Below are 27706 nucleotides of genomic sequence, written 5' to 3' on the forward strand. Positions count from 1 at the left end.
CGGTGCTCGGGCGCCTGCTGCAGCCCCTGGGGCAGGGAGGAGGCCCACGACATCAGCCCAGGCGGTCCGTGTGTGGCCTGAGCCAGGTGGGGGTACCTGTGGTCTTGTTTCCAAACTCGGAGTAGAAGTCCTTGTCGACAGGCTCGGGGGAGGGCGTGCGCTCGAGAGAGGACAGCACGCCCATGAGGTGCTGCAGGAAGCAGTGTGTCAGGTAGCCGTCCCGTGTCAGGCAGGTGACCACCTGCATCGGCGACGAGCCTGCGGGGGCAGGGGTGGGGGGCAAGGGGCGGGTCACGGCTGCAGCTGCCTCTTACCCACCCCACCCCTGCCCCTTGGAGCCTGGAGGAGCCGGGGCCGGGAGGACCCACGTGGGAAAGCATCATGGGGCCTGGGGAGATAGCTATTTCTTGGGCCGGAAGGGCTGTGACATTTTTCTGGAAGGGGATGCAGAGGCATTAGGGAAAAAGCTTAGCTTTCTCTCTTCAGGAAGTGTGAGTCAGAAACATCCTGCCCGTGAGCCCTGGGCCCACTCTCCCTGCCCGCCGGGCACTCGGCCGCCTCGGTCCCTGCCTCGCGCTCCAGCCCTGGGGGGTTCTGCACGCTCAGCAGTTCCTGAAGCTGCTTCCTCCCGCTCCGGTGAACGGGCTTGTGAGCGGAGATAACTCAGCCTGCGATAACGCACCCACACATGGGAGCTGGAAGCCCACTGGTGACACTGGCCTTCACCCAAAATAGGACAAAGCACGGCACTCACCCGTCAGCCGGAAATACTGGTCGAAAAGGCCCACGTTGACTGCCTGCAAGTCGCTGAGCTTTAAAACAAAGCACTGGGAGATGTGGAAGGGACTGTTGTTGTAGTCCGTGTTCTTCTGATGCCAGAAATCTGTGACAGAAAGACAGGCACCGAGTGTGGCGCTGGCTCCGCCCGGCAAGCACTCCTCTGGGGCTGAGGCCTCTGCTGGGGCCGAAGCCTCCACTGGGCCCGAGGCCTTTGTTGGGCCCGAGGGCTCTTCCAGGGCCGGAGCTGGGCCCTCCACCGGGGCCAAGTCTAACGCTGGCGCCTCTGCTGGGGCTGGAGCTGGGGCTGGGGCTGGGGCTGGAGCTGGAGCCAGGGCTGGAGCTGGAGCCTCTGCTGGGGCACAGTTCTGTCCAGCAGGAAGGGGGCCCCTGGGCTGGCCTGGCCGCCAGCCGCTGGAGAAGAGCCGCCTCTGCCTCCACACGTTACAGCCTCACTGGCCACGCGTCCTAGGGTCTGAGTCTTGCCTGGCTCAGCGGAGGCACCGGGAGCCCTACGACAGGACGCCGGCTACGGCTCCCGCTGGGGTCCCACGGGACAGAGGCTGCCCCACCCGCTCCCCGTCCCCGCCAGTTCCCGGGCCCTGGCCTGTGCTGGCCTCAGCTCTCTCTTGACAGCTCCAGGAGAGAGAGTGCTTATCAAGCCCTTTCCCCAGACAAGGGAGGCGCAGCCCGGCACAGCCAGATCCCTGCTGCCTCAGGCCCCGCGGCCTGTCTCCTTGGGCACGTGCTCTGCTCCCGGGTGCCAGCAGGCCCCGGCGCCTACCTTGCAGGGGCTCCGAGAAGTAGCGGCGGAGGCCGTCGTGCAGCACGAAGTACACGGCCTTGGTGGAGAGCAGCACGCAGGCAGTCACCTCCAGCCCCGGGGTCTGGTAGAATACCACTGAGGACCACAGGAGGTGCCTTAACTCCTCATTTTCAACCTGGACACAGAATGGCTGGGTCTGGGCCTGCAGTAGAGCAGGGCCAGGGGCACAAAACTCTCTTCTAGGCCGCACCTGCCTGAGAACAGAGCTCTGGCAGGGCATCACCTCCCCCTGCCACCCTCGTCAGGCCCACGGTCCTGGTGACCTGCATGTCCCAGTGACATGCCCGCAGTCCTGGCTGAGGAGACAGAGGGCCCTCATCGCATCTGGTCCATGCATTTATAAACTTGGAAGCAGAGAAGAATGGAAGGGTGGGAGGTGGGAGTGGGGCGGGGCGTGTCTGGGGCCCGAGGCAAGGAGTGGCCAGGAAGAGGTGGTGACAGAGAAGACAACGGACCAGGGGCGGGCAGCCCAGGACCTCCGCCAGCCCCCGCCCCGACTCCAGCCTTCTCCACAGGAGGCCCAGCCAGCGGGCCCCGGGCTGTGGCCACTACCTCGGCGATGCTGCTGTGGAAGAGGTCGATGATGGTGCTCCCCTGCAGGCTGGCGATGTGCCGGAGCGACGGGCAGGCGGGCAGGTGCGAAGGGATCTGATTCTCCTCCGAGGTGGACCGGATCAGCTGTTCGCTTGGGTACTGAGCGGGGGCCTCCGCCTGCACCTGGGGCTCGCCTGGGGCCGGGGCCTCCACAGAGGCTGGGGCTGGGCTCTCTGCTGGGGTCTCCTCTGGGGACTCCTCTGGGGCTGAGGCCTCTGCTGGGGCCGAAGCCTCCACTGGGCCCGAGGCCTTTGTTGGGCCCGAGGGCTCTTCCAGGGCTGGAGCTGGGCCCTCCACCGGGGCCAAGTCTAACGCTAGCGCCTCCGCTGGGGCTGGAGCTGGGGCTGGGGCTGGAGCTGGAGCCGGGGCTGGAGCTGGAGCCTCTGCTGGGGCCTCCTGGGGCCGCTGGTCATTGCTGCAACTCCAATCCCCAGAGAGACAGTGTTAGCATCAGGATCCTGAGCGGAGAGTCCTATCACACACCTCAGAGTGTGACAGAACAAGGGCCACGTCTGAGGTCACCCGGAGATGTCATCTCCAGGTTCCCCACAGAAAGACAGAACAAAGAGAAAGTGCCAGACACTTGCTCTCAGAAGGGAGATGAGTAGTTAAGGGAAAGACAGGCAGTCTGGTACCCCAGGGCTGGGACGGCCAGAGGTGTGGTCCATGGACTAAGAATTCCTTTTCAGAAGGCAGCAGAAGTATCAGAAATGGCACTCCAGAGAGTGCGAACCAAGGTGCCCAGGCCTGGGACCTGAATGCAACCGGAGGGGAGAACCAAAACCAAACGGCCCCTCAGCTTGCCTTTGGATCCTCCTCAGGCAGCCCAGGTTCTCCCCCCCCCCCACCCCACCCCACCCCACCACCATACACATGGCCACGCTCGGTTTTCACCAGTCTGTTCCAATCACAAGACCGAACAAAGCTTAGAGCCCTGAAAGCTCAGCTTAGGAGCTGACCCCCGAGGTGGGGAGGACCCTACCACCGGCCTACATGCCTGTGCCCAGGCTGAGGGGGTCTTTCGGACATCATCCTCTCAGTTGGGACAGTCTAGCTGTTGAGAGAAATCTCTGGGCTGTCCCCCCTCTCGTCCTGTGGCAGAGATGTGCCTGCTGGGGTAGAGCAGGGCAGCTATTTTCTGCATGCAGTCCCCACTGTGGGCAGGTTCCAGCCAGGCTTGGGGACAGCAAGGAAATGGAGACAGGGTGTCACCGCTCAAGGCCTCAGCACAGGGACAGGGAGGAGGGAAGGCCACGCAGGGTGCCTCGGGCACGAGCTGCTCTCTAGCACCTGAAGACCTGATGGCGTCTCTATGGAGGGCATGGGACTTAAGCGGGGCCCAAGAATGGTACCCGATTCATCCAGGGTGAAGCTGGGAGCCTCAGTTGGGGGGCTGGGATTAGAGGCAGAAGCCATGAGATGCTGGGGTGAAGACAGGGTCTCCACTATCCACAAGAACAGAGGAGAAAATGAGGCTGTATCTCAGAGGACAGGAGGACCAACAACAGACGAAAAGCTTTCCTGCCCAGGTTGGGGAAGCCCCAGCACGTGTGAAGCCAGGGGGCAGGGGCAGAAAATGGGAACCCTCCAGGGCACAAGGCCCTCTCTGGAGTCTTGGGTGCGGGTGAGCTGAGGGTATGACCACAGCTGCCCACAGGCCTCCCTCTAGCTTCATCTCCAGATGGCCCGGAGGGAAACCCAGGCAGGGAGCCAGGGGGAAGCCAGACAGAGGGCTCAGGAGCAAAGGGAGGAAGAACAGGACAAGGCTGCCACCACTTCCCTCTCTGTCTCCCCTGCTGCAAGAAAGAAAGGAGCTTTGAACGAGGGAACCACCCGGCTCTCAAACTCAGATCTCAGACTCTGCTGTTGTCAGCCAACAAGTTCCTTTGGAAAGAACTCACAGAATTATGTGCAAAGAGAGAGCCCCTCAGCAACCCAGTTCTTCCTGAAAGGGGGTATATGGCTCAACAGCACAGTAAGGCTTGGCACGGGGTATCAGAGAGAGCCAAGGGCAACGCGGACACTCGTCAGAAGCCGGGGAGAAAGAGAGGACCCGGGCCCACCCTGGGCCCACTCACATCCGATCTGGGGTCTCAGGACCCCTGAATTGTCTCACACACGGTATCTCCCCACCTCCCCCCACCGAGAGCCTGTGCTCGGTCTCACCTGGCCTTGTCCTCGGCAGCTTGGCCTTCCACGAGGGGGCTCTGGGACCCGGCCCCAGTCGCTGGGGTCTTGGCGATGACCACGGTCTTCAGGTCCTGCAGCGAGGCCCGTAGCTGGTTGTAGATACGCAGGAAGTGGAACTTCTCATGGGGCAGCACAAAGATGGCAGTGACAAAGCGGTAGCCCACGAGCAGCTCCAGCACGTGGCCATCAGCGAAGGCGCCCCGCGGCTGGGTGCAGCTGCGCGTGGGGTCCAGCAGCACCGTGGACAGCGGCACTCGGCTGAGCTTGAAGCTGTTGCGGTTGCGACAGTTGTGGGTACCACGGTTGGGCATGGGGTTGAAGTCGGCCTTGATGACGTTGAGGTGCTGGGGTGTGAGCAGCAGCCAGTAGGGGATGGCGGCGGACTTGACAGCCTCGGAGGGCGCGCAGCAGGAGCGCCGCACGGCCGAGCAGAGCGTGCAGCTGGCCCACTCGATGTTGCCCGAGTAGTCCCCGGCGGCCGTCTGCACCATGCGCTTGTCGCTGTAGACCAGGTAGACGGGGAAGCAGCCCTGGCTGCGCTCCTGGCAGCCGCCCGCCACCTTGTAAAAGGTGAGCAGCTGGCGGAGGAACTCCTGCAGGCTGGTGTGGCTGCCGTAGAGCACGGGGCTGCACAGCATGGCCATGTGCTGCGGCGCGAAGCAGGAGCGCAGGTCGGCGTGGAACTCGTGCAGGTTGGCGGCGTCCGAGATGATGAACAGCGTGTTCTCGCTGTGCCGCACCTTCAGCACCAGGCACAGCTCCGGCATGAGGAAGCCGAACTCGGTGAGGTCGCCGTGCGGGAAGCAGAAGACGAAGCGCAGGGACGAGAGGATGTGCTGGCTGCTGCCCCGCGACTCCTGGTGCGGGATCTCGAAGACGGCGATGCCGAAGTCGGTGAGCACGAGGCAGGCGGCGAACTGGCGGATGCTGCCCTGCACGTGGATCAGGAAGCACCAGAGCACCTTGAGGATGCGGATGTGCTCCAGCAGGAAGTCCTCGTCGGCGCCCAGGGCCCACTCCAGGGCCAGGCGCTCCTCCTCGCCTTCCTCCTCCTCCTCCTCCTCGTCCTCCTCGTCTTCCCCCCGGCCGCCCTCCTCCTCTTCCTCTGCGTCCGGGGGCCCCATCTCGAAGTAGCGGTTCTCAGCGGCGTCTTCGTCATCGTCGTCGTCCTCGCCCTGCTCGCCCTGGGCCTCCTCCCGCTGGTTGGCGGCCTCGATCCAGGCGGGCAGCTGCCGCTCGATGGCCTGCCGGATGAGGGTGCTGAGGCGCTGGATGAAGTCCTGGTTGGTGGCCGTGTAGCCGATGCAGGTGAAGGGCAGGAAGATGATCTGGCCAGAGCCGGGCACCACCTGAACCTCGGGCTCCGCGTGCTCCGGGCTGCGTGGGGAAAAGACCCAGGTCACTGGCATGCTGGGCCGGGCGGGCCCCACCGCCCACATGCAGAGCCTGCCGCTGAACCCTGGCTCGATGGACCAGCGCGAGGGTCCCACAAGCCTTCCAAACAGCTGAGCCCGTGTCCACGACAAGTGCCCCAGTGGGGAGCCGGGGTGCTGGAACGCTGGGACTGCCAGTTCAGCTGAGAGTCTCCCCTCCCAGGGCTCAGACCACAGACGCTTGGCCCTGTCCTACCCACACCACCCAGGCTCCCCCAACAAAAGCACCACAAAGACTTCTCAGTCACTCAGATGCTGGCTGTGAGCCCCAAAGGGAATGTGAGCTCAAGGCCATGAAGTCACTTGTTGACAATGGTTCCCTTCAGGGGTACCCAGTGGCTTTTGGGATGGGAGTCAGGGAGTAAGGCAGGTGGGTCTTAGGACTTTCACATTTAAATTCTAGCTCCTCTTGGGGCACCTGGGTGGCTCAGTGGTTTAAAATGTCTGCTTTCTGCCCACGGGTCCTGTCCCCGTGCTTTAATAAACCACCAATTTTGCACCGAAAAATAAATAAAATAAAATAAAATAAAATAAAATAAAATAAAATAAAATAAAATAAAATAAAATAAAATATCTGCTTGCAGCTCAGGTCATGATATCAGGGCCCTGGGACTGAGCCCCGTGTCAGGATCCCTGCTCAGCGGGGAATCTGCTTCTCCCTCTCCCTCCACCCCCTGCCCCCAGCTTGTGAACTCTCTAACAAATAAAATCTTTTAAAAAAAACAAAAACTATCTCCTCTTGGCTACTGCTCCCCTCCATGAAAAAGCATATATAGAACAGGGTCAGGAAACTTCTAGAAAGGATAAGAGAGTGAACACCTCAGGTTTTGGAGGAGCTCATCCACATAATCTCTTTTTCTTTTAACAGTGCTTTAAGAATATAACAATCATTCTCAGCTCACAGGCTGTACAAAATAGGCCGTGTACCAAATCAGCCTTGATCTGCTGACCCCTAGTGTGGGATAATGTGTCAAACTAACTTCAGGGATTGGAATCTGGAAACAGACCAGAGCCTACCACGTTGCTGTTTACTTATTTAAAGGAAGAAACAGCTCTGAAGGACTTCTACGAACAGATTGTTAACAAAAGCCAACTGGTTCCCACTAGTCCCCAGCTGGGCATGTGCAGAAGGCCTAGAATGCCTTCTTAACCTCTTCCTTACCTCACACCGCCAACAGCTCCGGGTATGTCCCGTAAATCATCAGAAGGTGCCTGACAAAGGAGGACATGCAGTGAGCCCCCGACTTGCGGTAGCCATTCCCTGGCATGTACTGGGTGCTGGACCCTGAGCCAGGCAGCCTGCCCCAGCTCACCACCCTGCAGGAAGCTCCTCACCATCCCCGCGCTTCTCTCGGGGTGGATTCTGGGGCCCAGAAAGGCCAAGAGAGACTCAGCCAGTTACACAGCAGCGCACAGCGGGGCTGAGATTGCCGCCTGTCTGGCCCCAGCCCACGCCACCAGGCCCTGAGCCAGAGCCTCCCACCGCTCTGCAGCTCAGCGAGTGCCCCTAGGTCTGGCACCCAAGTGCTCCTCATGCCACCCCAGAGCGTCCACATGGACAGTCTAGCAATGTGACAACTGGCCCGCAGAGATCTCAACGGGCAGAGGCTACGCAGCACCCGGCCAGGCCCTCCCAGGGGTCACTGGGCAGTGCTGAGGACCTAGGGCCCGGCAACTTCCTACCGTGTGACCCTGGGGAGAGCGAAGGGAGGAGTGCCAAGGAGTGCTGGGACAGAGCGGACTCTGCAAACTGCCCAGAGTCACAGGGCCGTGACCCCGGACTACTGAACACAGTCAGGGCTGGATGGAGGCCCAGGGACCAAGCAGAACCCCCGCATCACACTTGCCTTCCTCCTCTCTTCCCAGGACAGAAGGAAAAGTTCCAGAGCCCTCAGCAGCAGCCACAGAGGTGCTGGAGTCACAGTGTGTCCCAGACTACTAGGGTAACATGCAGGAGCGGGCAGAGTAGCCCAGCGTGCCAGGCAACAGTGGACAAATTCTTCCTGATGGATGTGGACCCAAACAATCCCCCCCGAGGGCTTTCTGAACTGCCTGTCCCAGGGGAGTCCACTCATAGGCCCTAAGGACCCTAGGGGCTAGTGAGAGAACTGCCTGTTCCTATGAGCCCTGAGAGAGAGAGAGAGAGAGAGAGAGAGAGAGACGGATACACACACACGGATGGACCGACAGGGAAGACAAAGTGCTCATCACAAAGCAGAGTGCGCCAGGCAGCGGCAGCATCTGCCCCAACTGAGCCAGGCCACCTCCAGCTTCCAGCCCAGGCAAGTCCTACTTCCGGACGGCCCTAGGCAGAAGAGCCAGTCCACAGACACAAGCGATCCCCAGAAGCAGCAGGAGCGCATTACCTGTCCGGACGGGATGGACTCCAAGGAATCGGAGCAGCCCCGGGCAATGGGCCGGTCTTCGGGAGTCAGGCTGTCGGTGGATGAGAGGCTGCTGGCCAGGGCCTCCTCCTGCACGAACATGATACCTGGAGAGACCAGGGGCGGGCGGGCAGGGTGGGCAGGGAGAGTAGCCATTCAACAAACAGGGCTGGGCCGTCAGGCTACTGACGTGGCTGGGGGCCACATCGGACCCCCCAACCCAGGCACACAGATCACAGAAGAAAACATTAAAAACGGAAATCTTAACCTCAAAGAAAGAACAAGTGACTGCTTATCTAACCTCAGGGCAGGGACAGACTTTCTAATCCTAAATCCAAAGGAAGAAACTGACAGGTGTGTGACTATGTAATCACCAAACTTCTGCAAGAAAAGAAGTCGAAGATAAAATGAAAGAACAAAGTACTTGCGATACTTGACAAAGATGTGTGTCTCTGATCTATAAAAGGCTCTCCCAGATAACAAGGATGGCAGTGGGGGGCTGGAAACCCCGCTAGGAGACCACAGGGATGAGCAGCCGTTCCACAAAGGAATGGCCGTCAGAAAGAACAGAGGAACCGAGGCGCACCCCACAAGGAACCGAAGGGCAAGCTGAAACGTGACCTCGGTTTTGCCTCACTTTGGCAAAGGTCTGACAGCCTGGTCTGGCCTTGGCCTAACTGCGCAGAGGCAGGCGGTGGGACATGAGTTGGCCTGCCCGCTGGGAGAGCAGTTTGGCAGTATGTCCATCAAGAGCCTTCAACGTGCTCACTCCTGGAACCTGTTTCTAGGAGAATGACTGAACTCGGCTCCCCACCCCACTAACAGAACACCTCTATGAGCTTCACAGACACGCAAGGGCTCCGGACCGCTCACGCGGAGGGCCAGGCCTTCTCGCAGGCTGTTTTCCTCTGGGCTGGCAAGGACAAACTGTGCTCGGCACCCACGGTCTGTTTTCCGCAGGATGCTCCCCACTGACCCTCCCTCTAGGCCACCTCCATGCACAGCACACGGACTCATGCACCCCAGAAACACATGGCGTTCTTAAACCCTGCTGACGCTGTTTGATGAATACAGCTTGCCCGGGCCTGTTACTTCACTCCAGACATTTTCCACAGGGGTGGAGGATAAAGACTTTCTAAAAACATTGTCCTAAATGTAGCTAGCTGGCAGAACACTGAACACCAACCCCCAGTTTCACAGAGGTTTGAAGGAGCTCAGGGCTTGCCTGGCTCCAGAGGTCACGGACCCTTGTGCAGCCCAGCTGCCCCCCAGGGACAGGACAACTCATGCAGCCCGGGTCCTCTGCCCACGGACTAGCCAAGCCAAGAGCCCAAGCCCAGACCCCCTGCCCCCCGCCCCCCGAGCAAAGCAGCAGGCGCTATGCAGAGGCAGGAAGGCGGCAAGCACACAGCCATGCAGGAAGCACACTACTCTCTCCCGGAGTCCAGCCCTCTCCTCCCTCACACGCTCGGATTCTCTCGTCCTTTGAGGTCCACCTCGCATACCACCTCCAGTGCAAAGCCCTCTGCTCTAGACGTGCCTCTCCCTTCTGCAAACGCCCCCACGTCACCTGTCCTGCTCTCCCTTGGGCACACAAGCTCACCTCCAGGTTCCTTAGGGGCACCGTCCTGGTCATCTGGAATCGCCCGGTAAGGACGCACGGAAGGGAAGCCCTTCCTGACCATTCCTGAGGAGCCAGGAGCAGTGCTAAGCGCTTCCCCAGCATTAGCTCATGCACGCCTCTCATTATTTACCACAGTTCATCAAATCTAAGATGCGTGGATGGGGCGCCATCTTGGTCTTAGCAGGTGTCCACGGAAGGCTTTCACACGACTCCGTCACGAATACCAGCTGGCTGACAGCGACTATGAGACGCCACTGACTGAAAGACGCATCTCAATTTCAGAGAAGTCACAGGGTGGAAACTGGTGCATCTTAGAATCGATGAAGTAGGGTACATCCACTTTACAGTTGCGAGAACTGAGCTTCAGAGAGGCTGCAGGTTGCTTGAAGGCACACGGCCCGGAAAGCTGGGCTGCACGCTGAGCGGCCTCCCTCCCGGGTGCCTGCTCCTAACCGCTTCTCTACGGACCCGGCTGAAGAATCAACTGCCATGTCATCCGTCAGCCCCTACCGGCCACACTCCTCCACGGCTCCCACAAGCTGGCTAACAGCTCCTGACACACCCCGAGGCCCGGTGTTCACAGGAGAGCGCCCGGTGTACCACGAGCGTGTTTACCTCTATGGGCGGGTGCAGGCTGGGAGCAGAGCTGCTCCCTCAGGGAGAAATCCTGGCCCATCCAGGCAAGACCCTGGACGGGAAGCACACGGCTGAACACAACCCCCAGCAGAGTCCCCCACCTTAGTGAGAGAAGGCAACGTTTTCTTGCTGCTACCCACCCACGCCCTGTTTGGGACTGAGGAAATGTGGACGGGGACAGTCTTTCTGCTTCCTTCCTGGACCGTGGACTGTACAAACAAGTGGTCAGGAGGGGTCACTCCGAGGATGAGACGAGAGGCATCAGAGTGCCTAGATGGGGCCCGAATTCTGTTGTTTCTCACAAAAAGGAAAGAGATGTGCACACAAAGACATCCACTACAGTTTTATTCGTGAGAGGTGCAAATCTGGAGACGACGTCTAAATGTCTGGTAGCCGGGAAAGGGGCGGGGGGGGGGCAGACTATAGTGAGCCACTCTGTGACACGTCCCTGGGAGCGGGGCAGAGGCCTTCCTGCCCAACCAGGGGCTGCCTGCAGCCGCGGCGCCGGGGCAGACGCCTCATTCCCCGCACCTACGGTCTGCGCTTTACCGGCTGGATCTCCGCTTGCTCGTTCACTCACACATTCACTCGTTCATCAATTCAACAAACGCGGACTAAGAACCGGCTGGGGCCCGGCCTCGAGGACCAGTGGCATCTGCCCGTCCCCCAGAAGCCTAGTCACTCGGCTTCTCCGCAGGCTGGCCGGGGCTGTGACGGGGCAGCGCACGCTGGTGGCTTGGGCCCGGCGGCAGGGAAGCTTCTTTGCAGTGATACAAACCCCCCTCCCCTTCCAGGTAAAAAAATAAAACCCAAATCTCTCAGTCAAGAGTGTTCTAGAAGCGGACTGACAATTAACGCTGGCCCCTAACACCACCAATCCGCTCTCCTGAATTCTCTCTCCTACCTCAGGGTCATGACCTTGGTGTGCTGCCCGGCCACAGGCGCTCCCATTCCACCTGAGCGCTCCTCCTTTCTTCCTACCCAGCCCCCCCCCCCTCTGATGCGCTGGCAGCCGAGCAGTTCGTACCACAGCCCGATCTCCCTTGCATCCTCTGACGCCTGTCACACCCCATGTTTTGTCAGCGTGAATAATGCTACAGTGAGCATTTCGCCTCCCCCTTCCCCATGAACTTATCCCACTCAGATAAAATCCCCACCGGCGGGGTTACCAAGTCAAGGGGTGGGAACGTTTTTCTGGCTCTTGAAACATAGGGTCAAACTGTTTTCCCAAGACCTCACACCAAGTTCTGCGTCTCCAGGAGCCCGGGCGGGCGGGCGGCGTTCTTTCCTGTGTGTCCCGAGCCTTGGCTCCACTCGGGACGGCACACCCTCCCCTCTTCCGTGGGGGCCGGGCCAGCAGACACTCTCATGGGACCTGCTTCACTCACTCATCTCCGAGGATGCCTGGGTTCAGAGGTGAAAGCCCTTTGAAAACGCTAAGACAATGGGCAGGTGAAGGGAACTGGTCTTCCACGGGTCCACGGACAGCCCACCTTGGCCCCACACACACAGTGTTTTGGGGCTGGATCCCATCACGAGAGCCACAGAGATGAGGCAATAGGATAAAACAAAGTCTCCTACAGAGGGGTCGGGGTGCCCGATTCAGGAAAGTCACCGGGCCTGGCGTCCCGTTAGCAAGGAGCCAGTCTGCCCACGCTGCCTGTGGGGGAGCAGGGTCCTCATGAGCAGCAGCCCCGAGCCTGTTCAAAGGGCAGCCTCAGGGCCCCACTAGAAACCCATGGGATCCTACGGGAACCGGATGTGGGATTCAGGCCAATTGGGGCCCTCGCTAAGCAAACAAGAGAGCTGAAATCAGGCCGGCAGCCCCCCTCCCCGCCTCTGTAGACAGCACCATGCCCTCCCTGTGTCTGAATCCTGCCGGCATCTTCCCCCAAGCCCAGCCAGGAGGCCCAGGCAGGACCTGTGCCAGTCTGCCAGCTGGCAAGACACATCCGCAATTACCTTGGTTGGAGAGGATGGGCTGGGGCAGGGAGGCAGAGGTGGGAGCCACGCTGGGAGGGGAGCCGCTGGGTCGGACGCAGGGGGTAGCTGAGAGCCGGGAATCCTCAATGATCTGAGGAGGAGTGCTCAAGTCAGCCCAGGGGAGGAGAGAAAGATCAGGAAGCACAGAACCCGACACGACCACTGGGGAGGAGGGAGCCCCCAGCTCTCACAGGCGGGTGAAGGCGGTCCTGCCTGGTCCGTAGCAACCCCGCACGGCAGGTGCTGCCACGGGCCGCCTCACGCCGGGAGAACAAAGGGGAGGGGGCCTGCCCAAGGTCAAGCAGCCAGGACATGGAGGGGTGCAGCCAGGACACAGGAGCCCTGAGCGCTCCGCGGCCCGGTTCCACTGCGAGCCAGCTCCTCCCTCAGCTCGCTCTTCACCATCACTCCTGTCACCTCCCACACAAAGACCCACCTTCTTCTCTGGGTTGTTCAGCTTTGACTTGACCTCCTTGGCTTTCTGAATTGCTTTTAGCACTTCCACGGTGTCCAGCTCCTTCTCTGTGGTTGCTGTACTGTCCAGACAGACCTACGGAGTTCAGAGAACAGCTGTCAGCATAGGGGCTGACAGGAGCAGAGTGGAAGGGGCCCTGCCGAGGTGTGGGCCAGGCCCCAAGAGGACACAGGAGACCAAGGGAGGCTCTGCCCCCTGGCGGGTGAGCTCTTCACCCCCCATCGAAATGACCTGGGAGTCCCACACTGCCCGGGCCATTTCTGGGAGTCCCTTTCTGAGAAGGGGAGGCAGGGGGTGCAAGATCCACCGTGATGGCCTCTTGGGCAGCTGGAAGTGGGGGAAGGCGGTGACCTGAACGAAGCCCCCAATTATGGCAACTCTCAGACCAGGAAGAGTAAGGGGAGGGCCTCTGGGCTGGGGAACCAGGAGGGCAAACACAGGGTGACGAGGAATAGGCAAACGGGTGGGGACCCCCATCTACAAATACAGGAGGAGGCTATGATTAGCAAGCAGGGAGGGGTGACAGTGTGGTCGACGGAGGACAGTCCCAAGGGCCCACGGAAGAGCTGACACCACATCATGCAGCCTGGGAGGGCAAGAGGAAAGGACATCTTGTGAACACGGTCTTGGTGACGGTGTGAAGAAAGGGGCACTCGGGGCTGGAAAGAGATGAGTAGGGTGGTGGTGGGGGGGGAGGATGCAAACAGACGCCCGGGTATCCTCTGGCCTGGGATCTGGGGAGGAGGGGGAGAGGGCCTGCCCAAGAGTGAAAAGAAAGCAAAAAGACAGGTGAATCCGGCTAAGGATCTGTGCGGTTGGCACGGCGGCAGGTGGCCAGATCGCACGCAGCGGGCAGCAGACACTGGGCTGGGCCGCGCTGGCAAAGGGGGACAAACCCTTTAAGGTCTGCAGTCTATAAAAGACAGCAGGACTTTAACAAGCTGAAGACAGTCCCTCCACCCTCAGTCTGTGCCTGCTGGTGGGTGGGGAGCCCTCCTGGCCCGAAGCTCTGACAGAGACGACAGGACAGGAGCCAGCGGGAACCAGGGCAGCCGCCGCCCCCACAGAAGGGGCAGGGAAGCCTGTTCCTGGGAAGGCAGCAGGCTTCCCGGAACTGAAAGGCCCTTCGGGGCCAGCTGTCCTTCCGAAGCAGGGAGGCACAGAACAGTGGACAGCACCTCCTGGGAAAAGCCAGACTCCATCCAGCCCGTCTCTCTGCCAGAGCAGAGCCGCGCCGGCAGCTTACCTCGGAGGCCCTCTCTCCGAACTGAGCCAGCACCTTGGTTCGGTAGTCAGGGATGATGCTCAGGGGGTTGTTCAGCAGGGCCACGTGCTCCAGACACGGGAGGCTGCCGATGCTCCTGACCTCCTCCATCTGCAAGAAACGAGTTCCCTTCCCTCATCCCTTGACTGCTTCGGCAACAGGCCAACACGTCAGATGGCCTCTTTTCAACAAGACAGCTTTACCGTTCTTCTTTAGGCTGAGAAACTCCAAGGCCCAGCCACCCCAGGACCCCAGGAGCCTTCCAGGCTGAGCTCACCTGCTCGATCCTGTTGTCGCGGAGGTCCAGGTTGACCAGGGAATAGAGCTTGTGCAGGCCACTCAGACTCTCCAGGAGGTTGCCCGCCAGGTTGAGGGTCTTGATGTTCCCCAGTTTGGTGTGCACCCCTTCCAAGGACGAGAGCTTGTTGTAGGACAGGTCCAGGTGCACGAGGTTGTACAGGTGCTGCGGCAGCATCAAGAGCAGGGTACAACTGGTTCAGGCCCAGGTGCCCGAGCAGGTGGCCTGCCACGGACGGTGCCGTGGGCCTCTCCCCCTCCAACACCCACCTGCCCCAGACAGCTACTGGGAAGGGCCACTCCCTGCTCCCTGGCTCACGGCACGAACCCGTGGCATCCCCTGCAGAGGCATCATGGCCCACGGGGCAGGAGCAAGGTGTGAAAATCAGGCTGTCAGCATAGTGACAAAGACGCATTGTCGTCACACTCGGTTCATATTTCCGTGCCTTTTCCCCACTCTCGTTTAGAGCCACAATCGCCCAGTGCATCACTGAAACCTCAAGGGGACACCAGCAGACCCTGCCTTTACAAACCTCCCGTGCACCCAGATACCTTTCGGGGGCCTAAGAGAGAAAACCCCAGGGGATGGCCAAGCTCCCAAGGTGGCTCCTGAGCCCCCCAGAGAGCGGGACCTCGAGAAGCCCACAGAGGGTCGTCTTTATTTTTTATTTATTAATATTTTATTTATTTTTGTGAGCGGGAGAGAGAGTGAGCGAGCATGAGCAGGGGGAGGGGCAAAGGAAGAAGCAGACTCCCCACTGAGCGAGGAGCCTGATGCGGGACTCAATCTCAGGACTCTGGGATCAGGACCTGAGCCTCAGACAGACGCTTAACCGTTTGAGCCACCCAGGCGCCGGACGGTCTTCTTTACAGACGTGAATTACCTGCAGGTTATCCACGACCAGCACTCCATTGTGACTCAGGTCCAGGAACTCAATCTTTGGGATCAGTTTCTTGAGAAAGAAGAGAGATACCTGAGGTTACCTTAGGACGCAGGACCCTCGGTGGCCCCGGTACCTGGTGGACAGACACCATGAGATGCTTCCTCCTGACCACGGACGCCCCAGCCGGACATCTCTGTGGAGCTGCTGCTGGGACGCCTTCCCGTGCCCACCCAGCAGCCTGTCCCAGGGGCACACAGGGCCTCCCTCCAGTGCTGAACGCGGGCCACTGTCCCTAAAGAACCCCCGGCTTGTGAAAAGGATGGTGGCAAGGTCCCATCAGATGGGGTAGGAAGTTCATCCCTCTCCTTCAGCCCTACCCAACCCCACCAAAGAGCACAAAGAAGGGAATCACTCTCCTCCTGCCCGAATACTATCTGGATGTCACTCTTACGGGGGCGCATCTGGAATCTAGGGAGTGATTTTTCCATTCCACTCCCTGCGAGCAAATGTCCTCACTTACCATGCTTCTCTACCAGACGTGCATGAGACATTTGGCTCTAACCGCTACCTCACCTATTTGAATTAATCCCACTCAGAAATTAACTTAAAACCTGCAGGCAATGCACAGAGCCCTGGGTATAGGTTTTCCATGGTCCTTCTGGAAAAGGCCAAGTTGAATACTCAACCTCAGGGTCTGCTCAGGCCAGAGAAGCCCCTGGCACCTGCAGCTGAGAGCGTACCACAGACTCGTCGATCTCGGAGATGCTGTTGTGGCTCAGGTCTAGAGTGGTCAGTGCCTGCCACGTGGGGATGACGGCGGTCACAGGGCCTTCCAGGGCTGTGCCTTCTGGCTCCCACTCATCAAATTCCGAGGCTTCGGGAACAAGGACTTCCTGTGTGAGAACATCTGTTGAGCGCCACACTTGGCCCTCACGCAACACGATCATTGCAAAATTTCAGGAAGGGCTTCAGCATATTTAGCATGTGGAAGTGAACTTGCGTTAAAATGGGCTTCAGTTCATATGGCTTTAACCGATTGTGAAATAACTGAAAAGCTTAGCAACATAATAGCCACTTAGAATGTGTTCTGACCCTGCCTCATTAGCAAATACTTTGCAAACCCAATAGAGCCTTTTGCTCTGTGCTGATGCCTTTTCTGGCTTAAACCTCAGGAGCTGAAGATCAGAATTCATGGTGTTTCCAGGCAACTATGCTTTCCAAGTGGGCACCATGGTCCCCACCGAGGACAGGAGGCCATTACTGTCCATTACTCCGCAGGGTAGCAGCAGGGACACAGGGGCACCGTCAAAGGGCAGGAAGGCAGGCCTCCTTGCTTTGGCCGTTGATGCCCAGAAGAGCTCTCCTCCCTCAATGGATCAACTTGGGCCCTTTGAGAGAGGCCGCAGGGAGCACCTTGGAGAGGGGCCAGGTTGCCCAATACCCCTGCTCTTTACACAAGCCTCCTATCTCAGCCAGTGGCCTCAAGACTTCACCAAACCCAACCCTGGATCAGACGCTGTAAGTCACTAAAGCAGCCACCATGTCCTATACCCGCAGAAGGATTTTAACATTGCTAAGATGCAACCCACAAAAAGGTAAATAGAAAAGAAACCCCTTATTTTCTCAATTCAAGTGTTTCTGTTGCTCACAAACGACGCGGAGCAGCATTTCCACAGCCTGACCTACGTCAAGTCCACTCGGAGCAAGATAAAAACAAGTAATAAGCCAAGACTCTTTACGCTTAGAGAAACATTTATACCAATCGAATGAACACTCTGTCACTTGCCACTACTTAGCAATTTGGTCACCTCCAAAACCAGTGACATTTTTGGGGGGTGGGGGCGGGGAGACCCAGTCCCTTCAACGATCCTGTTTAATGGTATGGATTTCTGACGAAGACACAGACTAAAGTGTCCCAGGGACTGTCAAGCCCCGCCAGCAGACAGCAGTGACGCTCGCACCCACCCTCAGTGCAGGACCCTGCCCCTCGGTGCCCCAGGCAGGAAATGGGTGGAGCTTACCTTCATAGAGGTCGCGGAGAAGCGGACGCTCATCGTGGCTAAGGTGGGCTTTGACGCGACGAGTCCCCGGATGTACCTGGCACCACAGTGACTTATCTGCAACATAGCACAGCTGCATCTCAGAAAGGCTGTAAGGGCTGACTAGGGCTTGGCAGGTGGACAGGAAAAGCGGGCTCTGGAAAGCAGAACTTGAGAGCAAAAGCCCTCGGGCACACAGTGAGTACAATGGGCCCTCTTGCTCACCCAGCCCTGCTTCACTGTCCTTGGTTGTCCTGCAGTGAGGAGGGAGGGCTACAGGCCCAAGCACGCCCATGAACGCTACCCACCTGCAGACCCCAACCGTGGGGCCCCAGCCTGCGAGTCGAAGCTGGGTTGGGCACTCCTCTACCTTCCCAGTCCTTCCTCAGTCAGCTCTGGCGGGGGCACACGCCACACGTTCCCATCAAGGGATGTGGTCCTCAAGGTCTCTGGGACTAGCCCAGAATGGTGCAGGCAGAACAGTTCCGTGGGTAGCAGAGGCTCTGGAGTTAGACTTGGCTGAATTTAGAGCCCAGCTTCCCCTCATTAACTGTGTGGTCCTGGCCAAACTTCCTTACCTCCCTAACCCTCAGTTTTGTCAACTGCAAAATGGGAATAAAAATATCCATTTCGTAGGGCAGTTGGGAAGCTTCCACCAAGAAGTGTCCATGAGGACAGAGGGCTGAACACAAAAGCCACGCTCTAGAAACAGATGCTTTCAAGCATTTTTAAAATTATCCGTTACGTCCCCTTACATTTAAAAAATGTAAACAAAACAGATTATCAGGAACCCAGGAATTTGGTAGTGAGTAATACAAAGTATTTCCTGTTAGGTGTGGGCACACCGGAGTGCAGAGAACCCTCAAAGCCCTCTGCTGATGTGCCCTGGGAAACACAGATCTGGAACTGGCTCTGCCTGCCCTCAGGATGCCCTCCCAACACTTCAACTTGAGCAAGGAGCAGAAAGAGCCAAGCGCTTAGTGCCCCATCCTGTCCACATGCTGCCTGTGCCCAGAGCAGACGTGCAGACCAGCCAATGCAGCAGAGGCCCCTCTCTGCCCACCTTCAGATGGGCCTGACTCACCTAGCTGGGGTCTGTCACATACTGACAAACACCAAAGCAACAGTGCCTGACGGATAAACCCAGACACTCTCTGGCCCCAGATAATCAGAAGCAAGCCCACACCCGCGTGGGCTCAGCCCCGCCTAGACTCCAGGGGCCCCGGGCCTTACCTCCACCTGGTGAAGAGACTTGAATATTGACAGATCAAAAGGTAGGAGTTGCTCTTGAATGTTGCTGGTCCCAAATGGTCCTTCTGTGCCGGAAACCTGTGGCCAGACACAGGGCTTGAATCAGGGACGCTGCTGCGAGTGCTCCCCAACCACGTTCATGGGGTGACTCTGCTGGGTTACATGAGGTGCAGGAGAAACGCACCTCCACTCACCACTTGCGTGGTCAGCAAAGCAGGCTAAAGCCAAACTCTAAAGCAAGGGGGCACTGGGTCACGACCGCCCCCTGGTGCTCACAGCCAGAAGTGCGGTGCCAAGAACACCAAAGGTGGCTTTCCTCGTCCCAGGGCCCATTCAGCCACCTGCGCACACACTGCCAGCCAATGACCTCTTCGGCCCCACCTGGGCTCCATGCCCATAACCAAGCGGCTCTCCGTTATCAAGTTCCCACAGCTTTACCTTAAGGTACTTAAGGCGACAGGTGAAGTCCAGGATGTGCCCGAGGTCAGTCTTGGCGTCCCCACTGGCACACGTGGGCTTTCCCTGCTGCAGCTGCTCGGTGACCGCGTAGAGCTGCAGGGGCCCGATGGCAAAGACCTCGCCGGCCCCCAGGAGCTGTTCTCCTGCAACAGCCGTGCCCCCAAGGGTGAGCGCCCAGCCCCAGCCCCGCTGGGCAGCCAGGGCCTCTGCCCACCTGGCCTACAGTTAACAAGCACTAGGCAAACACCATCAGGACAAAGCCATGGTCCTGAGCTCACGCTGGGCACAGGGCAGACCCAGGATGCGTGATTACAAAGCAGGGAAGGGCCCTGAGAACGTGCGACTGGGGAGCCTCCCTGAGGCGAGGCCGAGTCAAAATCTGCGGCGCTGAGCAGGGACACGGCTGACGTGAGGCTGCGTTTGGGCTGCGTTTGGGCAGCAGGCCCACGCTACAACCTCTAACATGCACACAGCCCGAGTCAGGGGAGGCCTCAGGTGCCAGCCCAGCGCAGGACCCGGGAGCAGGCGGGGTTCTCAACCAGTCCTCGTGCTGCCCCTCCCAGCCATGTCCCCGCTCATCCTCAGTGTCCTTATCTGGACCGCCTGGAAGGAAGGCCGTGAGACGCCCAACACGAGGCCGAACGGCAGGAAGCGCTCACTACACGTTAGCAACTGTTAGGAGGCTCTCTGGCAGCGTCATGACCCAGCACTGGCTTGTTTGATGTCTCAACTCTCTCAGGTAAGGACAAAGCAGGTGCAAAAGGGCGGCAGGTCACCCACCTTCCAGAACTCCACCACAGGGCTTTGGACTAGATCCTGAGCCTGGGGTTAGCCCCTGACATGGGGACCCAGGAGTCCTAAGGTAAAAAGACCACAGCTTCTTAGACCTGGCTGCCTGTAGGGCAGGTAGGCAGACAGGCTGGGCTGTGGACCAGGCCCAGGGATTTGAGCAACCCCGGGGGGGGGGGGCTGGTGAGGACTCACTGGCACCGCACCACAGATGGAGCTCTGCACCGCCCCGGGCCCCTGGCTGCCTGGCAGGGCTGGGCGACAGGCACCAACTGTTTGGGGGACTCCCGGCCGCATACCTTTTTCAAAGAGCTCCTCAGCCAGGGCTGCGGTAATGCCATTTATCTCCTGAGGAGAAAACAACTCGCAGTTAGAAAGTCCCCCTGCCCCAGTCCCTGGGCCTCACACACTCCCTGCTATCTATGCTCTCTGTTGCTGCAATGCCAGCTCTCTAGAAAGTTAATAAAACAGAGCTTATAACATACAACCAGAGAGAGAGTAAACTATAAATCAAAGTGCTCAGGAAGGGGACTGAACATTTCCAGCTCTGTGGACACTTGGAATGTTGCTTCAAAGGAAGAATGGAAGCAGACAGCGGCGACTCTCAGCACACACAGGCCCTGGTTGGCACACGAGGCCCGGGAGGCTGGCAAAGCCCGGCTATCCTGACAGTCCGCTCCCGAAACTGGCCCCAGGAGATCCTGGGAGAGGGCGTGACAGGGAGGAAGTCCTGTTTCTTCGGAGAGTGGCCATTTCTACTTTCTTTCATGTCCCAAAGGTGCCTTAAGAAAGAGAACTGCCTCTTCCTGTGCTCATTTTTCCAGCCTTGCAACAGTCCACTTGGCCCCGGGGTCCTCAGAAAGCAGAAGGGAAGGACTTCCTTTAAGGAGGCCTGAGCGACTAAGCCCTCGGTCATATTCACAGCTGGCGTGCTGGGATCTGGGCCACGCTGGGCAATGCCGGGGCGCCTGCTGCACACTGCCGCACTCCGCAGCCCTGAAGCCCCATGTGAGGAAGACGGCATTTTGAACCGTGTCACAGACGAGCAAACTGGGGCGGAGAGCTGCTGTACTCCCCAACGTTACGTGGCCAGAAGGCGGCAAAGCCACTCGGCCTCGAAGTCTCCCTCTGTGCCTAACCCATTGCCTCAGCACTCTTGCGTGTGACCCTGGGGATGGCAGGGCCCCAGGGCCCCCGACCCCACATCAGGCAGGTAAGAATTTTAACGAACTGACAGATGGCAGCCAACGGGACTTTGGGTAAACAGGCCCAGATGGAGGCCACGCGGTTGCCTTCATGACTCACGGGAACATCTCTGCCACGAGGACATGCGATTCACATGTTGATGGGACTCAAAAGGCACCAGGTTGCAGGAGACAGGGTGTCCTTTTCCTGTTTTTCTCTGTGCTTTGTTTATCTCCTTTTTATCTCTCATACATGATGGATATGCTGAAGGTTGTTTATACGCTGCAAACAGCTTCTCCCCGCCGTGTAGGCCTCTTACCTTCGCTTATGGTAGACTTCCTGACACAGAGATGCTTGATCTTTATACAAGTTGTGTAAGCTGTGATTCTTTTGCTTTGTGACTTCAGGGCTCTTCCCCCATCCCAAGACTATAAAGATATTCCTCTAATTTTTTCTTTTAATACTTCATGCTAGCTTTTAAAAATGTGTTTATTTAATGATGTACTGTATGGTGACATAACATAAATAAATAAATACATACATAAAATGTGTTTATTTCTTAAAGCTGCTCAAAATTCAGCTTACATATAGTGTGAGAAGAACCTCCCTTCGGCATCACAAGTGGACAAAAAGCCCAGTGAGGGGAAAATGAGCAAACACGGCCCCAGCGTTAAGGGGCACAGGGTCTGGCAAGATCCAAGGTCAGATGGAAAGGGGCCGTCAGGACAATGCAGGCTCTGAGCAGGAGAGGGCTCTGGCTAGGGGAGAGAGGCTCTCCGTTCAGGCTGAAGTTCAATTTCAGTCTCTTGCAACAACTTAAACTCAATTATAGTCTCCCTGACTGCAGTGAAGAAATGAAGATTTAGAAGAGCCTGGAATGATCTGAACGCTCGTTTCCCTACCAGCGGTGTTAAGCGCCGTGGCCGGTCTCTAAGTCAGCACTTCCCCTGCCCGCTGCTGTAAGCATCACCTAGTCAGCCCTGACAGGCAGGTTCCCAAGCAGCAACTCTCTGGCCTGTGCTGGTGACACTGGGGCCTGGAAGGTCTCCCTCGGGGAGGGGCTCCGTGCCCTCCAGCCACACCTAACAATGCTACATTTCTTTGGGCCAGCTGGCCTCAACACCCCATAAGGGGACAAGGCTGGCATTTCTGGAAAACACAGAAAGCTGCAAGACAGCGAGGGCCAAGGGCTCATGCTAAGCAGAGAGCAGGTTTTGTTTTTTTTTTACTTCCGAGCAATCTGAAAAGCAAACTATGTGACAGTTTCCTTCCCGCTCTTTGGGGCACAGGAAATGCCCGCTGCTGTAACACTGTCTACTGCTGCCCCACTACCTGCTTTGTTTCCCAGGCACGTCTCCGCTGCGGAGACGTCATCAGAACAAACGGACGACTTGGCCCCTGAGTCTAGAGTACAAGTCTCCTAAGAGAAGCATTTTCTTGGCCTCCTCAGAGTTCCGGTCAGGCCAGCCATGCATACAGAATGAAGGTGTGCAGAGTCATTATCCCCCCCCCCCCCGCCCCCCGTCTAAGCCACTGCAGGTTCTGCGAGGAGCTCACCTGTGGGGACAGGGGCCTCCCACACACCTCACCCAATCTAGGCGGAAGGGACCTAAAGTGCTCCGGGTGCCACAGATGTCTGAACTGAGATCCATTTTTAAAAAAAGACATTCTTTATACCTCAAAAGAAAGAATCCAATTAAAATAAAATTAGCTACACTTAAAAAACCATTAACACCCATCCCTAAATGTGTGATGGACCCGTCAATCGTCCGCCTGCCAGGACCCCGAGTCGCTATGCAGCCCTGGGCAGCGGCGTGAGCTGCCCACAAGTGCGCCATGAACTGGGCAGGCTGTGGCTTGGTGGCTGCCACTCTGAGCACGTGTGCACACGCAGGGCCTGCGACCAAGTACCGCCGGCAGCACCTGTGCCCGTGCTCAAGGAACAACCCCCGGCCGGCCCAACACTACTGCTCTGCCCACACCCGGGCACAGGGTCCTTGGTACTGGGTCGCAGACAAGGGACTCAATCACGTGTCACTGTGTGGTTCACACACATGCTAAGGGGCAGGGGCAGGGGTGGGGAGGACCCTGTGTAACTCTTACTTCAGGACTGTGATGAGGCATTCTAGCAGGAGTCAGGTATGTTACGTGCGATTTGGCTTCCGGTAAAAATTCCCTGAGAGATTCAAGCCTACGGTGGCACTGGAGAGAGCTCTAAGTTGCAGAGACATCTGTCACCACTTATAGCCTTAGTACTTGCAGCTGAGACAAAGGACGAAGGGGGATACTAAGGCTGATGTTAAGATGGCCACAGTTTGGGGCGCCGGGGTGGCTCAGTCAGTTAAGCATCCAATTCTTGCTTTCTGCTCATATTATGATCTTGGGGTCGTGAGATGGAGCCCCGCGTCAGACTCCACGCTCAGTGTGGAGTCCGCTTGTCCCCTTCGCACTGCTCCTACCCCCAAGCTTGCTTGCTTGCCCTCTCACATAAATGAATAAATAAATAAAATCTTTAAAAAAAAAAAAAAAGATGGTTCAAATTTTGAAAGCACCTTTGTCCTAGTCCACTGGCTTTAAAATAAGAAAATAACAGAAATGCCACCTTTGCTGAGAACTGAGTGCCTCTCCTTACCAGAGCTGCCAGTACTGGCCAGCACCTGGTGAGTCCCTGTGGGCCCACTGTTCTTCTGGGTCCTTTACCTTCACTGCACGGCCTCCTCCAACCCTCAAGGGCTGGCGGTCATCACCCCCAAGCTTACAAAGGAGGAACTGGGACACAAAGAGGTCAAATGATGGACTTAGAATAAATGGTCAGAGGGCACCTGGGTGGCTCAGTTGGTTAAGCAGCGGTTCTTGGTTTTGGCTCAAGTCATGATCTCAGGGCTGTGAGATCAAGCCCACTGTGTCAGGCTCGGTGCCGTGCTGAGTGTGGAGCCTGCTTAAGATTCTCTCTCCCCCTCCCTCTGCCCCTCGTGTGTGCCCTCTCTCTCTCTCAGAAAAAAAAAAGGGGGGGGCTTAGATTAAAGGGTCAGGAAACGGCCTGCCTCCCGAGTCCACTGGTTGACATCCTGCCTCAAAATGGTGTGCTAGAAATTCTTCGTGGGATTCCGTTTCATTGAATTGGAAAACCTCTGCTCGTGGGGTGCTGGGATGAGGTTTGTCACTGAGAGTTCCGGGAGTACTAAGCGACAGCTACCCGGAGAGAAACAGCACAGCAACAGGTTCAGTGCAGAGGCATGCCCACTCACAGCAACACAGGGCTGCCCTGGCCCCTGAATTCCCCATCTCAAACCTGGCCACAGAGAAAAGCGTTGCTTTCTTTCCTTGCCATCAAAATCCACACTGCAAAAAAAATGGAACTGGAACCCCTTACCTCACACCATAAACAAAAACTAACTCAACATGGATGAAAAACCTAATATAAGGGTAAAGCTACAAAACTCTTAGAAGAAAACCAACTTGTAAATTTCTGTAACCTTAGACTAGGCAGTGGTTTCTAAGAACATCAAAAACACAAGTGACCAAAGGAAAAAAATGAATGAATCGAACTTCATCAAAATCTCAAACGTTTGTATTTCAAAGGACACTACCAAGAAAATGAAAAGGCAATTCACACAATGAAAGAAAACATTTGCACATCACACTTCTGATAAGGGTCTAATATCCAGAATATATTTTAAAAAACTCCTACAACTCAAGCATAAAAACACAAGTAACCTAATTTTTTAAAGTGCTGAGAGGATATCTGAATACATACCTCCATTGAAGATATACAAATGACCAATAAGCATATGGAGAGAGGCTCAACCTCATTAGGGAAATGCAAATCAAAAGCACCTTGAGATAACACTTCACACCCACTAGGATGGTTATCAAACAAGTAGCCAGTAACAAGTTTGACAAGGATGTGGGGAGAGCGGAACCTGCACGCTGCTGATGGGAATGTACAATGGTGCTGCCACTATGGAAAAAAACTTGGCAGTTCCTCAAAAGGCTAACGTTGCCATGTGATCCAGCAATGCCGCTCTTTATGTATACACAACAGAAAGGGAAACTCAGTACACACAAAACCTTATATATGAATGTCCACAGCAGCATTATTCATACTAGCCAAAAGGCAGAAACAACCCAGATGTCATCAACTGATGGATAATGTCGTATATCTAATCAGCAGAATATGACTCAGGCAAAAAGGACCAAACTACAATACGAATGGACCTTGAAAGCTTCACATTAAGTGAAAGAAGCCCATCACCAAGGCCGTATTTGTATGATTCCATTTATATGAAATGTCCAGAATAGGCAAATCCATGGGGACAGAAAGTACATTAGTGATTGCTGATGGGTACAAGGTTCCTCTTCAGAGTGATGAATGTTCTGGAATTAGTGGTAATATCTGCACAACACTGTGAATATACTAAAACCAGGGGATTGTATACTTTCAATCTTTTTTTCTTTTTGTGAGATTTATTTATTTGAGAGAGAAAGAGCATGCACACATGCACAAGCAGGGGGAGAGGAAGAGGGAGAGAGAGAAGCAGAGTCCCCGCTGAGCTGGATCTCAGGACCCTGAAACTATGACCTGAGCTGAAACCAAGAGTCAGTCACTTAATGGACTGAAGCCACCCGGGTGCCCCAGGAATTGCATATTTAAGAGAGTGAATTTTGGGACGCCTGGGTGGCTCAGTCGGTTAAGCGTCTGCCTTCAGCTCAGGTCATGATCCCAGGGTCCTGGGATCCAGCTGCATCTGGCTCCTTGCTCAGTGAGGAGCCTGTTTCTTCCTCGCCGCCCCCCCCAGGATTTACATAACCCAGAAGCCCTTCTGATAACAATTCAAACTGCTCCAAGCAGTAAAGCATGCCTCAAAACAGAACCTCAGATGTGGGCCGGCCCAGGCCCACCTCAGGCAAACCTATCTCAGAAGAGCAGTCCAGGCCTTTCCATGCTCAGAGCTAGGCAACCTGCTCCTCAAACACCTAGGTCTTAAGCAATGAATTATACTTTCAAAGGGCTGCTTACCAAGTTTTATCCTTAAATGGCTAACCAAAGCTTTCTTAAAGAAGAGCATTTCCTAAAATACTAACCGGTAAAGTTTATCTGAAACGCTCACATAAGGAACGGAAATTTTTCCTCACATAAGGAAAGAAAACGTGAAAAAATGTCTACAACAGGAAACTGCTAACTACACAGCTGCTGGTATATACTAAAATCCAAAACATACATATATATATACATATATATATGTGTGTGTATATATATATATATAAATATATATATAGTCTATATGTAAATGCCACCCATTTTCCACAGCCCCTCCAAGCTTAGTGACCCAACGCTAGCGTCATCACCAAATTTCCAGGTTCTATCTAGCACTCCAAAAAAAGGTTCAGCTGTCTTACTCTGAAAGCACTTTTAAAAAGTTGTGTTGTAGGGGCGCTTGGGTGGCTCAGTGGTTAAGCGTCCACCTTTGGCTCAGGTCACGATCCCAGCTTCCTGGGATCAAGCCCCTAATGGGCTCCCCACTCAGCAGGAAGCCTGCTTCTCCCTCTCCCACTCCCACTGCTTGTGTTCCCTCTCTTGCTGCCTCTCTCTCTGTCAAATAAACAATAAAATTTAAAAAAAAAATTAAGTTGTGCTGTAAACATATTTGAGCCTTTAAGACCACAACCCACAGGTCCCTTCTTAAAAGGTGAGCCTGAAAATGGAGTGGATTTTTTCATATCTTCATCACATAAAAGGAAAACAATTAAATGTCAATTATCAAAAAATATCACCCAGAGATTAACTACTCCTAGTACTGTGGTGTATGATCTTTCAGAACTTTCCTAGGCAAATATAGTCCATTAACTTCTTTTCATAAAAACGGGACCATATCCTACACACCATTTTATGGAACGCTCGCTTCATATAGTAACATACTTATTCTCCTATGTCAACAAATCCACAGCTATACCATCATTTTCTAGCAGAATATCTGATTACAGGGTTGTATCCCTTGATTTTTTAAAAAAAAAATGCCTCCTATTGGACTTTTTAAAAATATTTTTTATTTGAGAGGAAGAGAGAGAAAGAGAGAGAGAGGGGAGGAGCAGAGAGGGAGAGGGAGGGAGAATCCCAAGCAGACTCCCCGCTGAGTGCAGAGCTCGATGTGGGGCTCGATCCTACAACCCTGAGATCACTAACCTGAGCCAAAACCAAGAGTGAGTCGCCCAACTGACTGCACCACCCAGTCACCCCTCCTATTGGACTTCTTTTTCTAATTCATCCCCCTTCACTTAGTTTTTCCTTTTTTTTTTTTAAGATTTTATTTATTTATTTGACAGACAGCACAAGTAGGCAGAGCAGCAGGCAGAGGGAGAGGGAGAAGCAGGTTCCCCGCTGAGCAGGGAGCCCGACGTGGGGCTCGATCCCAGGACCCTGGGACCATGACCAGAGCCAAAGGCAGACGCTTAACCGACTGCTCACCCAGGTACTCCTCCTATTTTTGATGGTCTTCGGTATTTCGCTTCTATCCTCTATTTTTTTCACGCTTGCCTGATTGCTTTCCCCCTAGAATGAATTCTCAGAAGTGGAACTGTTAGCTGTTTCCAATGTTTGAATTTCACACGGCCAAAC

General features: G+C 56.1%; 1 protein-coding gene across 3 annotated transcripts in view; it reads right to left on the reverse strand.

Moving 5' to 3' along the window:
* The window catches only part of NISCH (nischarin), a 32987-nt gene that overhangs the window by 1553 nt on the left and 3728 nt on the right, over positions 1 to 27706 (reverse strand). Inside the window, exons 4-20 of one of the 3 annotated variants that reach the window (XM_045807293.2) lie at positions 20205 to 20253; positions 19096 to 19259; positions 18640 to 18735; positions 17389 to 17484; positions 16108 to 16260; positions 15368 to 15436; positions 14464 to 14649; positions 14169 to 14297; positions 12884 to 12997; positions 12427 to 12538; positions 8187 to 8311; positions 6983 to 7032; positions 4364 to 5764; positions 2156 to 2612; positions 1562 to 1718; positions 755 to 883; positions 97 to 258 (exon numbers count right to left, since the gene is read on the reverse strand). In XM_045807293.2, coding sequence (XP_045663249.1) covers positions 97 to 258; positions 755 to 883; positions 1562 to 1718; positions 2156 to 2612; positions 4364 to 5764; positions 6983 to 7032; positions 8187 to 8311; positions 12427 to 12538; positions 12884 to 12997; positions 14169 to 14297; positions 14464 to 14649; positions 15368 to 15436; positions 16108 to 16260; positions 17389 to 17484; positions 18640 to 18735; positions 19096 to 19259; positions 20205 to 20253 — 3649 coding nt within the window. Of the gene's footprint in view, positions 1 to 96; positions 259 to 754; positions 884 to 1561; positions 1719 to 2155; positions 2619 to 4363; positions 5765 to 6982; positions 7033 to 8186; positions 8312 to 10792; positions 11869 to 12426; positions 12539 to 12883; positions 12998 to 14168; positions 14298 to 14463; positions 14650 to 15367; positions 15437 to 16107; positions 16261 to 17388; positions 17485 to 18639; positions 18736 to 19095; positions 19260 to 20204; positions 20254 to 27706 lie in introns of those variants that run through there. The other 2 variants (XM_045807292.2, XM_045807294.2) reach the window with 2 other exon arrangements.

This window comes from Ursus americanus, chromosome 14 (assembly GCF_024610735.1).
Source record: "Ursus americanus isolate L20-20 chromosome 14, mUrsAme1.1.p, whole genome shotgun sequence".
Lineage (NCBI taxonomy): Eukaryota > Metazoa > Chordata > Mammalia > Carnivora > Ursidae > Ursus > Ursus americanus.